At 46.7% G+C, this 14,452-nt stretch overlaps 1 protein-coding gene across 14 annotated transcripts in view; it reads left to right on the top strand.

The window, feature by feature from the left end:
• LOC142492487 (uncharacterized) overlaps positions 1 to 14,452 on the top strand; it is a 58,490-nt gene that overhangs the window by 2,944 nt on the left and 41,094 nt on the right. For 5 of the 14 annotated variants that reach the window (XM_075595126.1, XM_075595123.1, XM_075595134.1 and 2 more), the window contains exon 2: positions 5,017 to 5,124. Coding sequence is in view for 8 of the 14 variants with exons in the window: in XM_075595133.1 (XP_075451248.1) it covers positions 5,017 to 5,081 (65 nt within the window). In the remaining 6 variants the exon portion in view is untranslated. Of the gene's footprint in view, positions 1 to 5,016; positions 5,125 to 6,104; positions 6,192 to 14,452 lie in introns of all 14 variants that reach the window. The other 9 variants (XM_075595125.1, XM_075595138.1, XM_075595132.1 and 6 more) reach the window with 3 other exon arrangements.

Here is a 14,452-nt window from a genome sequence, read left to right as displayed (position 1 = left end):
CATCATATCCCCACCCCCCAAATATCCCCCACATCATATCCCCACCCCCCAAATATCCCCCACATCATATCCCCACCCCCAAATATCCCCCACATCATATCCCCACCCCCCAAATATCCCCCACATCATATCCCCACCCCCCAAATATCCCCCACATCATATCCCCACCCCCCAAATATCCCCCACATCATATCCCCACCCCCCAAATATCCCCCACATCATATCCCCACCCCCCAAATATCCCCCACATCATATCCCCACCCCCCAAATATCCCCCACATCATATCCCCACCCCCAAATATCCCCCACATCATATCCCCACCCCCCAAATATCCCCCACATCATATCCCACCCCCCAAATATCCCCCACATCATATCCTCACCCCCCAAATATCCCCCACATCATATCCTCACCCCCCAAATATCCCCCACATCATATCCTCACCCCCCAAATATCCCCCACATCATATCCTCACCCCCCAAATATCCCCCACATCATATCCCCACCCTCATCATATCCCCACCCCCATCATATCCCCACCCCCATCATATCCCCACCCCCATCATATCCCCACCCCCCATCATATCCCCACCCCCCATCATATCCCCACCCCCCATCATATCCCCACCCCCCATCATATCCCCACCCCCCATCATATCCCCACCCCCCATCATATCCCCACCCCCCATCATATCCCCACCCCCATCATATCCCCACCCCCCAAATATCCCCTCCATCATATCCCCACCCCCCAAATATCCCCTCCATCATATCCCCACCCCCCAAATATCCCCTCCATCATATCCCCACCCCCCAAATATCCCCTCCATCATATCCCCACCCCCCAAATATCCCCCCTATCATATCCCCACCCCCCAAATATCCCCCACATCATATCCCCACCCCCCAAATATCCCCCACATCATATCCCCACCCCCCAAATATCCCCCCAAATATCCCCACCCCCATCATATCCCCACCCCCATCATATCCCCACCCCCCAAATATCCCCCCCATCATATCCCCATCCCCCAAATATCCCCCCCATCATATCCCCACCCCCCAAATATCCCCCCTATCATATCCCCACCCCCAAATATCCCCCCATCATATCCCCACCCCCCAAATATCCCCCCTATCATATCCCCACCCCCCAAATATCCCACCCATCATATCCCCACCCCCAAATATCCCCCCATCATATCCCCACCCCTCATATACCATCCCCCCACATCCCCATTTACTCCCCACCATATCCCCCCACAATATCCGCACCCCCAAATATCCCCCCATCATATACCCATCCCCATTTACTTCCCACCATATACCCCCCATATCTCTACCCCCCAAATATCCCCATTTACTCGCCACCATACCCCCCAAATATATACCCATCCCCACCATATACCCCCCCATATCCCCATTTACTTCCCACCATATACCCCCCATATCCCCATTTACTTCCCACCATATACCCCCCATATCCCCATTTACTTCCCACTATATACCCCCCCCCATATCCCCATTTACTTCCCACCATATACCCCCCATTTACCCCCACCATATACCCCCCATATCCATATCCCCCCATTATATACCCACCCCCAATATAACCACCAACCCATTCACCCCCCACCATATACCCCCATATCCCCATTTACTCCCCCACATATCCCAATTTAGACCCCCCCATATCCCCATTTACTCCCCCCCATATCCCCATTTACTCCCCCCCATATCCCCATTTACTCCCCCCCATATCCCCATTTACTCCCCCCCATATCCCCATTTACTCCCCCCATATCCCCATTTACTCCACCCCATATCCCCATTTACTCCCCCCCATATCCCCATTTACTCCCCCCATATCCCCATTTACTCCCCCCCATATCCCCATTTACTCCCCCCCATATCCCCATTTACTCCCCTCCCCATATCCCCATTTACTCCCCCCATATCCCCATTTACTCCCCTCCCCATATCCCCATTTACTCCCCTCCCCATATCCCCATTTACTCCCCTCCCCATATCCCCATTTACTCCCCTCCCCATATCCCCATTTACTCCCCTCCCCATATCCCCATTTACTCCCCCCCATATCCCCATTTACTCCCCCCCATATCCCCATTTACTCCCCCCCATATCCCCATTTACTCCCCCCCATATCCCCATTTACTCCCCCCCATATCCCCATTTACTCCCCCCCATATCCCCATTTACTCCCCCCATATCCCCATTTACTCCCCCCCATATCCCCATTTACTCCCCCCCATATCCCCATTTACTCCCTCCCATATCCCCATTTACTCCCCCCCATATCCCCATTTACTCCCCCCCATATCCCCATTTACTCCCCCCCCATATCCCCATTTACTCCCCCCCATATCCCCATTTACTCCCCCCCCATATCCCCATTTACTCCCCCATATCCCCATTTACTCCCCCCCCATATCCCCATTTACTCCCCCCCCATATCCCCATTTACTCCCCCCCCATATCCCCATTTACTCCCCCCCATATCCCCATTTACTCCCCCCATATCCCCATTTACTCCCCCCCATATCCCCATTTACTCCCCCCCATATCCCCATTTACTCCCCCCCATATCCCCATTTACTCCCCCCCATATCCCCATTTACTCCCCCCCATATCCCCATTTACTCCCCCCCATATCCCCATTTACTCCCCCCCATATCCCCATTTACTCCCCCCCATATCCCCATTTACTCCCCCCCATATCCCCATTTACTCCCCCCATATCCCCATTTACTCCCCCCATATCCCCATTTACTCCCCCCATATCCCCATTTACTCCCCCCCCATATCCCCATTTACTCCCCCCCATATCCCCATTTACTCCCCCCCCATATCCCCATTTACTCCCCCCCCATATCCCCATTTACTCCCCCCCCATATCCCCATTTACTCCCCCCCCATATCCCCATTTACTCCCCCCCATATCCCCATTTACTCCCCCCCATATCCCCATTTACTCCCCCCCATATCCCCATTTACTCCACCCCATATCCCCATTTACTCCCCCCCATATCCCCATTTACTCCCCTCCCCATATCCCCATTTACTCCCCTCCCCATATCCACATTTACTCCCCTCCCATATCCCCATTTACTCCCCCCCATATCCCCATTTACTCCCCTCCCCATATCCCCATTTACTCCCCCCCATATCCCCATTTACTCCCCCCCATATCCCCATTTACTCCCCCCCATATCCCCATTTACTCCCCCCCATATCCCCATTTACTCCCCCCCATATCCCCATTTACTCCCCCCATATCCCCATTTACTCCCCCCATATCCCCATTTACTCCCCCCATATCCCCATTTACTCCCCCCATATCCCCATTTACTTCCCCCATATCCCCATTTACTCCCCTCCCCATATCCCCATTTACTCCCCCCCCATATCCCCATTTACTCCCTCCCCATTTACCCCCCCCCCCCATATCCCCATTTACTCCCCCCCATATCCCCATTTACTCCCCTCCCCACATCCCCATTTACTCCCCTCCCCATATCCCCATTTACTCCCCTCCCCATATCCCCATTTACTCCCCTCCCCATATCCCCATTTAGTCCCCTCCCCATATCCCCATTTAGTCCCCTCCCCATTTACTCCCCTCCCCATATCCCCATTTACTCCCCTCCCCATATCCCCATTTACTCCCCTCCCCATATCCCCATTTACTCCCCTCCCCATATCCCCATTTACTCCCCCCCATATCCCCATTTACTCCCCCCCATATCCCCATTTACTCCCCCCCATATCCCCATTTACTCCCCCCCATATCCCCATTTACTCCCCCCCATATCCCCATTTACTCCCCCCCATATCCCCATTTACTCCCCCCATATCCCCATTTACTCCCCCCCATATATATATAGTGGTTGACAAATCACCAAAAAATCTACTCGCCACACAAAAAAATCTACTCGCCACCTAGTACCAAACGTGTGCTGCTTGGGCCAATATTTACTCGCACGGGGGTTAAATCCACTCGCCCGGAGCGAGCAAATGTATAGGTTTGTCGAACACTGCATATATATATATATATCTATAGACTATACACATACACACACCTATCTATCTCAAAAATGACAATACCGTTCTGTGTCTAACGAAATGCTTTTATTTGTGCGAGCTTTCGGAGATACACTGATCTCTTCTTCCGGCGATGTTACAATGAATCAAGCCAAAAAAGGGTTTTTACTTTAAAACAGTGCATCCTGGGATGTGATCTGTGATTGAAGCCTATCCCTCCCCCCTGTGCAGTATGCATTTTATGACTTGTGTGGTGTTAAATGGTCCCTGAACGTAAGTGATGTAAGAGTGTGTGTGTGTATGTGTGTGCGTGTGCGTGTGTGGGGGTAAATATAAATGTGTAAAACGCCCACAAACGTTGTGTGTGTATATGTGTATGTATATAGAAAGTGTATGGTATCCCAGGGACCCGTGTGACGTCATTCCGTCACCACGTGAGCGTTGTATAGCGATACACTTGCTGCTTGTGTGTTGCATTTGTGGTTAGACGTTAGATTTACGACGTTCATTGTTGCAATTGCGATCTAACATCCTTGTTATCTGGAAGTTCATATACCATGGACGCTCGTTTCAACTCTGTTTGCTGAGCTCCCCGAGGATTCCTGGCTGGGGTAGTCATTCCAGAGGAGTATCATCTCTTTTGAGATTGACTGACTCTACGTGCTTTTACTTAAGCTTCACTTGTGATTGTGCCTCTTATTAATTTACCATTGTTGAGAATAAAATCTTACAGAATTACACTGTGTGGCATGCCCCTCTCTTCTCCTTCGGATATGTGTATATTTATATATGTGTATATTCATATATGTGGCGCTTCAGTATCGTAAGTTCAGAGGGAGAGGTGTGTTGGTATCAGTGGAGTGAGTTATTTCCCTATTGTCTTCCCTTCCCAATCTTTGTTTCTCTTGGCTATCTCTCTTCATTGACTTTCTTTCTCTGCTTTCTCCTCACAGTGACATCTCCCCCAGGTGCCTTCTGGCGTCTCCTGCCATATCTGTGTCTGTTTGGCTTGGAGCTGGTAAGTTACCACGAGGAAGTCTCTTGATTGGGAGTGTTATGAGGTGAGTTTCTGCAGCCTTGGAGTCCAGATACATTAGTATGGGAGCTCCTGTGATCAATATTATTTGTCAAACGTGGGAAGTAAATCCCAACAATATAGTGTTCCAGGGATTAATGCGATCCAATAAGTAGTCAATTGAAAGAGCAAGTCCATAGTAACAAGTCCTTTTGGGAGTATATTAAATGTTTGGGTCAGTCTGTGTGAGCTTGCCAGATGTAAACAGATACATATTCACTCATATTGCAAATGCTACACACTAAGAGTACAGCGGGGGGATGTAGAAGTGAGGAGGTATGTGAAACCTCAACACATCCGTGTCCCCAATAACCAACTGAACATCCGTGATGAGCACGGTGTCGAGTGCTGTTATAAAAACGTGTATGTAAGGAAGCTGAAGTTAAGCAATCCATTGGCAAAAACATTTAGCATTTACTCACATGACTCAAATGATTAAAATACTCCTTTGCTGTGCTTCTTGTTGTAAATAGCAAACAAAGATCTCCAGCTAGCAAGCTGTAGGAGCCAGTGCAGTGCTGCCTAGGAGAAAAATAATCAGGGCTAGACAAAAAAGCTGGCTAAAAACAGTTTAATGAAACATCCAAATGATGGCAGGTACAAAAAAACTATCGCGTTTCGCACAAGCGCTTTGTCAAAGAGTCAATGTTACCCTATGTCTACATGTGTGTTTTGGGGTAGATTAGATCTATGCTTGGTCTGAATGTTAGTGACAGTCATGCTATGTGACCCCATATCCTCCTGTGGGGGGCAGATATCTGTGTTGGGTCTCTGAGCGGACCTCAGACATGCATGTTGCGTTTGTAAGGCCTGACCCCATGTCCTCCTGTGGGGGGGTCAGATACAATCTTAATGGGTGAGAGCTGCCCAGATCCATAACTAACGTCCGTACAAGAACAGTCCTAATTATCAGCTTTCCTTGACCAGAGTAGCTGGCTGATAATGTGTCCTATTTCTCCTGCACAGGGTGAGCTCTGTGGCAACATTGGGTCAGGAGGAAGCAAGGCTGCTGCTCACTAGGAAACATGGAGCCAAATGAATGTTACTCGTCGGGTGAGTAATATAGCCAGAGTCACACAGGAGTTAAGAGGTAGAAGCCCCATTACATTGTGGGAAATTGTAGTTGTAATACATGAGAAAATACCAATAATCTGATGGCATATAAGGACCACTTAGCTCAACTAGTGTGCCCACTTTCCTATCTGCTTTAAAACCTCTGACCCTGCTTGATTTTTGGCTTTCTTTTATATTTAGGGTAGCCTGAGATCCATCCCAAACATTATTATTTAAAAAATTTTTTTAACACTTTCTTTTTTGGAGAAGGTATTTCAATTGGGGTACAGAATGAATAAACAGAAGGGATTCAATACCGGTGTGAAGGCATGCCATGTTCAAGCAATTCTACAGCGAGGAGAGACCAGGGCATTTGGACACTGTGTAAGGCCTGACCCCATGTCCTCCTGTGAGGTGCACATATCTGTGATGGGTCCCTGAGCTGACCTCACAAACATATCTGCATGTTTGTAAGGCCTGACATTCATTTGACTCCATGTTCCATAGTGAGCGATGTTGCCTCAGAGCTCACCCTTTGAGGGAGAAATAGGACACATTATCAGCCGGCTGCTCTCTGGTCAAGTAAAGCCGATAATTAAGACTGTTCTACATTGACATTGGTTACGGAGCTGGTCAGCCCCCACCCATTAGGACTTAACAGGATGACATGTCTGCATGTTGTGTTTTGTAAGGCCTGACCACATATCTGTGAATTCCACTCAGGGACTCAATATGGATATCAGCCCTTTTGTGCACCACCATGAATCACATTTCAGAGTTCAGCTGTGTCAACTGTTAGGGGACCACCCATTTGGCCATACAAACTACTGGGACTTCACTGGATACCCCTGGGTAGTCATAAGTCAATCTCATAGGTGTTCTATGTGTGTCTAGGGAGAGGTAATATAGGCTCGAATGATACTTCTGTTATTCCCTCACTGGGGACTAAGTCTGACGGCCAGGTGAGGCCTCTTTTCCCTGGGATCTTCTTCACTCTTCCAGGGATAGTTAAATTTCACTCCCTTCCTCGTCTAGAATGGGGTCCTGAGGGCCAAACTCATCAGCCTCAGGATCCAGATCACTCTTGGCACCAGGTGGAGGGCCCTGGTGTAGGCCATCATGTGGTCGAGAGTTGGCGTTATCAGCGTCCTTCACACTTGACAAATTACCTAGTTCCTAGTAGCTTCTCCTGTCCATACTCCCACTGTCAGACTTATCACGTTGGTTTCCCTCACTGGTAGCAGGTATAGATTAATTTGATCCAAAGTCACATTTTGTCACCGGGTGCTAGGAGATTTAATTGGGGCTTCGTTCCGAGTAGGGTAGTTAACTAAATAACCAGGAGGAAAATGCAGACACTCTGTAAAGAAAGATAAGGTACTTAGCAGCCGGTGCTCCGTAGCAGGAAGGGAGACCTAAGGTCCCCAAATCAGCAATGGAGGTAGGGAGTGATACAGGCACACGGACTTGATAAATGCAAAATGTATTGTGCCAGACGAACCAACGTTTCGGCTGTAGTATACAGTATATATGTAGTATACAGCCTTTGTCAAGGTGAGGGCTACATGAGTACAGCAAATAGCACTTTTATATACACGCCACTAATAATCCCAATAAGCCTACTTACCCCACCATGCTCCGTCCGTCGTCCCGACGCGACGGCGCTCTGTGACACGTCAGGGAGATAACGTCATCACGCATGGGCGCAGACGCCAGCTGGTGGTAGTCATGACTACCGAAGAGGCTGAGATGCAGACATCTGTGTTGTCATGACAACTGAGACACTGGAATGGAGGGGAATCCCCTTGAAACACCGTGGTGGGTATAAAAAAAAAACACATACAGTAGAGGCAACGTTTATTCTAACATTTGCTGTAAACTAGCCGGGTTACATTCAGGGTATGTGCTGGGTATGTGCTGGGTATGTGCTGGGTGTGTGCTGGGTGTGTGCTGGGTGTGTGCTGGGTGTGTGCTGGGTGTGTGCTGGGTGTGTGCTGGGTGTGTGCTGGGTATGTGCTGGGTATGTTCTGGGCTAGTTTGAGGCATGTTTAAGGCATTTCTGCATTGACTAACGACCCATAGGATTAACACAGCAGGGATCCCTGGCAGTCCAATTCAGTTTGAATGGGACTGCCAGGGACCCCCGCTGTTAATCTGATAGGCCATTAATCAATGCAGGAATGCTGGGGCTAGTTTAAGGAAAGTTTAAGGCTTGTATTCAGAATGTACCTGGGTGTTTCCTGGGTCTTTTGGGGAATTGCCACTGGTTTTTGTTAGAATAAGAGTTGCCTCTACTGTAAGTGAGTGTGAGGGTGGAAGGAGTGCACCCAATAGTGGAAACAACTTTAATACAATACACAGATAACAACATCTAATAAAGAAAAGGACTGGGGTATGTACAGAGGAAACCATAGATTAATAGGCAACCATATGAAAAAAAAAAACATTAATCAGCAATAAATCGCAAAGAATATGGAGAAGTTCATTTATAGTAGAAATTGGGATACCGGGTAAGCACAAAATTGCTAACTGGTGAAAGGCAGAGCCCCTACCTAGTAACAGAGTGGATTACCGGGATACAAGGTAAAGCCTAAGGCCGCGCTTGTTGTGCGCGCGACAGCGCCGTCGCGGAAATTGGTAGCCGTCATAATTTGATTTTTCAAGGGCCGTCGCGTCACGTGACGGCCCTTGGACAAATCAAATTCCCGGAATCCTGCGCCGCCGGCGAAACATAACTTTCGCCGGTGGCGACGGGTGACGTCACCCGTCGTGTCGCCATCGACGGCACTATAGGCACAGCCTTAGAAAGGAACTGGACCTATCAGAACACTGCACCCAAAATAATTTGCTATCCATTGGGTATTTAGTTAAACAACGTTTCGGCTGTAGTATACAGTATATATGTAGTATACAGCCTTTGTCAAGGTGAGGCTACACGAGTACAGCAAATAGCACTTATATATACACGCCTACTTACCCCACCATGCTCCATCCTTCGTCCCGGGCGATATCGTCATCATGCAGACACCAGCCGGTGGTAGTCATGACAACCGAAGATGCTGAGAAGCAGACACCTCAGTATTGCCATGACAACTGAGACGCTGGAGATTAATCCCATTGAAACACCGTGGTTGGTATAAAAAAAAAAAACACGTGTGAGGGTGGAAGGAGTGCACCCAATAGTGGAAACAACTTTAATACAATACACAGATAAAAACATCTAATAAAGAATAGGACTGGGGGTATGTACAGAGGGAACCATATATTAATAGGCAACCATATGGAAAAAAAAAACATTAATCAGGAATAAATCGCAAAGAATATGGAGAAGTTCATGTATAGTAGTATTAACAAAAGGATTCATTTGTAGGTCGCAGACATCAGTTGCAAAGATAGAAAGGAATCCACGGAGATGGGCAAAGCGGATCATTCTGGAACGAGACAAATTTATCTCCTGTCAAGGAATCATTTTAAATTTAACTGCGCATTAAGTCCACCGCCATTACTGGTTCCAATAGTGTGGATCCAATGTGCTTCTCTTCTGAGGAGGAGTGTCTCCCTATCGGGAGCCTCATGTGTGGGCGGTACATATTCACCGCCCATCATCCTAAGTGCATAGACTGAATGTTTATGCTCTACACACTGCTGATCCAGAAGGGTGGGTTCTGTGCCACATCTAATCATTATGCTCAATGAAACGCACCTTCAATATCCTCGTGGTTTTCCCTATATAAAGCAAACCACACGGGCATTTAATCATGTAAACTACATGTGTAGATCTGCATGAAATTCTGCTTTTGATCTTGATACCCTTTCCACTATGGGGATGAGAGAATGTGTCACCTGTGATGAGGCTATTACATACAGAGCAATTAAAGTATCGGAAGTTCCCCGGTTTATCATCACTGAGAAAATGAGGGGTGGAATAAAATCTTTTATCATCTGAATGAATCAGTTTGTCTGCTACATTCATGCCTCAAATGCCAGGATAAGGGGGTTCACTGCAAACGCCAGACAATATCAGATCGTGCTGTAATATGTGCCAATGCTTATTCAAAGTGGCTCTGATGAAACCACTTGCACTATTGAATTTAGTGGGAAATATAAGTCTATCATTGGACCTTTTTTTATTTTGATAGGATGTATTTGATCAATTATCTCTGGAGATTATCCGCGAGCTAAAAAGCGTAGCATAGGGAGACACTCCTCCTCAGAAGAGAAGCACATTGGATCCACACACTTAAAACCAGTAATGGCGGTGGACTTAATGCGCAGTTAAATGTAAAATGCTTCCTTGACAGGAGATAAATTTGTCTCGTTCCAGAATGATCCGCTTTGCCCATCTCCGTGGATTCCTTTCTATCTTTGCAACTGATGTCTGCGACCTACAAATGAATCCTTTTGTTAATACTACTGTACATGAACTTCTCCATATTCTTTGCGATTTATTGCTGATTAATGTTTTTTTTTTTCATATGGTTGCCTATTAATATATGGTTCCCTCTGTACATACCCCCAGTCCTATTCTTTATTAGATGTTTTTCTGTGTATTGTATTAAAGTTGTTTCCACTATTGGGCTGCACTCCTTCCACCCTCACACTCACTAATGTGTTTTTTTTTTTTTTCATACCAACCACGGTGTTTCAATGGGATTAATCTCCAGCGTCTCAGTTGTCATGGCAATACTGAGGCGTCTGCTTCTCAGCATCTTCGGTTGTCATGACTACCACCGGCTGGTGTCTGCATGATGACGACATCGCCCAGGACGGAGCATGGTGGGGTAAGTAGGCGTGTATATAAAAGTGCTATTTGCTGTACTCGTGTAGCCCTCACCTTGACAAAGGCTGTATACTACATATATACTGTATACTACAGCCGAAACGTTGTTTAACTAAATACCCAATGGGCAGCAAATTATTTTGGGTGCAGTGTTCTGATAGGTCCAGTTCCTGGCTGTGCCTAAGGTGCCGTCGATGGCGACACGACGAGTGACGTCACCCGTCGCCACTGGCGAAAGTTATGTTTCGCCGGCGGCGCAGGATTCCGGGAATTTGATTTGTCCAAGGGCTGTGACGTGACGGCCCTTGAAAAATCAAATTTTGACGGCTACCAGTTTCCGCGACGTCGACTTTAAGCGCGGCCTTAGGCTTTACCTTGTATCCCGGTAATCCACTCTGTTACTAGGTAGGGGCTCTGCCTTTCAGCAGTTAGCAATTTTGTGCTTACCCGGTATCCCCTTATTTCTTACCCGGTATCCCCTGATTTCTTACCCGGTATCCCCTGATTTCTTACCCGGTATCCCCTGATTTCTTACCCGGTATCCCCTGATTTCTTACCCGGTATCCCCTGATTTCTTACCCGGTATCCCCTGATTTCTTACCCGGTATCCCCTGATTTCTTACCCGGTATCCCCTGATTTCTTACCCGGTTTCCCCTGATTACTTACCCGGTATCCCCTGATTTCTTACCCGGTTTCCCCTGATTTCTTACCCGGTTTCCCCTGATTTCTTACCCGGTTTCCCCTGATTTCTTACCCGGTTTCCCCTGATTTCTTACCCGGTATCCCCTGATTTCTTTCCCGGTATCCCCTGATTTCTTACCCGCATCCTGTCGCCGATACTTAGTCCCGGGTGTTATAGCGATCTTTTATTTTCCGAAATTGCGGACCCATTTGTTTCAGTGTTTAGTTTGTATGCTTCACGCAACTGCTCTTTAAGCCGTTTAAAGCAGCAGTTCAAGCAATATCCTACATGCGAGCAATATCCTACATGCGAGCAATATCCTACATGCGAGCAATATCCTACATGCGAGCAATATCCTACATGCGAGCAATATCCTACATGCGAGCAATATCCTACATGCGAGCAATATCCTACATGCGAGCAATATCCTACATGCGAGCAATATCCTACATGCGAGCAATATCCTACATGCGAGCAATATCCTACATGCGAGCAATATCCTACATGCGAGCAATATCCTACATGCGAGCAATATCCTACATGTGTGTTCTGTACTATGAGAAAATACTTGTAGCATTTAAAAAAACAAAAAAATGTTTTAAAGACATTTTTAATGTATTTAATGTAGGAAGCATTTCCAAAGTGACAGCCTCCTTCCCCTTCTGATAGGCTCTGGCTCTTGAGCCCCGCCCTCTCTCTAGCAGTGCACCAATTGTATCTAGTAACTGCCCAGACAATCATATTCCAGGACTACATCGCCCACAATACCGTGCAAGAACTGAATTAAATAGCCCTGTGCAAACGGATCGATCTGCACCTTAGCTAATCACTTGTCAGTGTGCAGATTGTATTGATGCACATATTAACGGCAGCTTGAACTGCAGCTTTAAAAAAAAAAATCTATATATATATATATATAATTATATATATATATACTATATCTATATCTATATCCAAAAAATAAAAAGCAGTGCACTGCAGGAAAATAGTAGCCAAAGGCAGCTTCTTGAAAAAACGGCTTATTTAATGAAAAACTAACAAGCTTTACATAGTCAGATCCACTCTGACGCGTTTCGTCCCGCTCAGGACTTTGTCAAAGAGTGATAGCTGGCTACTATTTTCCTGCAGTGCACCGCTTTTTTTTGTTGTTTTTTTTTTTGGATTTTTTCCGGAATCTGTTCAGCTGGCAGCACGCCTACTCGCCAGGATCGGGGATGTTTTGACTCGGCGGGGGATTTGGTGGTCCCAGCGTGACAGCAGGTACTCTGGGGGGGGGGGGGAGTGGGCTGAGGGTTGTGCCGGGAGTTGGCCGGATTGTTCTCGGGAAGGACGGTCGGCGATTCCCTCTTACACCCGAGTCATCACCCCTCCCCCTAACCTGCTTAATAGTCCGCTTCTGCTGTGGGATTGTCTGAATATGTTCCCTACCTGTGTGCCTTATTTAGGTCTCAGACCTTAGATTAGCTAAGATCCTAGATATTTTTACACTTACTAGCTCTTGAGCACTGGTTGTGGGACTCTTATCCTACGTTCTCCTTAGACAAGATATACATAAATATATTCTCTAAAGTCCCAACATATTTATATTATAATATACATAGAGATATTGATAGATAGATATAGATATATAGAAAAAAACAAAGGGTGCAAAAATGATATGACAAGTGTATATAAACACATGCAGGGGTATATGCAGCAATGAAAGTTCTGTGTGAGATATCCGGGACTGGATGAGACCTAACAATGAAAGAAAATAGCCGAATATGGTAAAGTAAGTATTTTTAGTATCATTAATAGCCGATATAAATCCTACTTACAATGTAGCAGGTAAAAATGGGCATTTCTGGTTAAAATCCTACACTCAGTCGCCGAACTGGAAACACTGATGCCAGAGTCTGTCGCGCGCTCTTTGGAAGACGCCGACTCCTCTCCGACGCTTGTGCTTCAGACTCCCTCCTCCAAATCTCGTGATGGCTGGTATGATGTTTACCGGATCATGATTAGGGTCTCCAGAGATATCCCCGTCAGTGGGATTGGAGTGGCAAATGTTATCAACAGTTAAAGTTGCCTGCCAAAGGCTTGTAACTTGCAGCAAGCGTAAGTTCATAAAATTCAGCAACAGGACTGCCTTAGCCCTACGTGTTTCGTCAATGGACTTTATTTTATTTATAAAATGTTTTACCAGGAAGTAAAAGAGAAAAGGAATGATCCAGGGCAACTTCGGATTTTGATTTAATGAAATGTAATCAGTATAATACACTACTGTAACAGTTACAGATAATATATATTATGGGCGTATGTAACAGTTACAGACCAGATTAAAGTGTGAGACAGCCTTAGTTTTGAAAGAACTTAGACTGGTGGTGGATATGAGAGTCTCTGGTAGGTTGTTCCAGTTTTGGGGTGCACGGTAAGAGAAGGAGGAACGGCAGGATACTTTGTTGAGCCTTGGGACCATAAAAAGTCTTTTGGAGTCTGATCTCAGATGATAGGTGCTGCATGTGGTAGGGGTGAGGAGCTTGTTCAGGTAGCTGGGTAGCTTGCCCAGAAAGTATTTGAAGGCAAGACAGGAAAGATGAACTTTGCGCTTAGACTCGAGTGATGACCAATCTAGTTCTGTGAGCATTTCGCAGTGATGTGTGTTGTAGTTGCATTGGAGAACGAAACGACAAATTGAATTGCAGAGGGTGTCAAGTTTGCTAAGGTGGGTTTGAGGAGCCGAGCCATATACTATGTCTCCATAGTCGATAATTGGCATTGGCATCTGCTGTGCGATACGCTTTCTGACCAGCAGGCAT

Source organism: Ascaphus truei, chromosome 4 (genome assembly GCF_040206685.1).
Source record: "Ascaphus truei isolate aAscTru1 chromosome 4, aAscTru1.hap1, whole genome shotgun sequence".
Lineage (NCBI taxonomy): Eukaryota > Metazoa > Chordata > Amphibia > Anura > Ascaphidae > Ascaphus > Ascaphus truei.
Note: the sequence above shows the minus strand (reverse complement) of the source record. Positions and strands in the feature narration are given on the sequence as shown.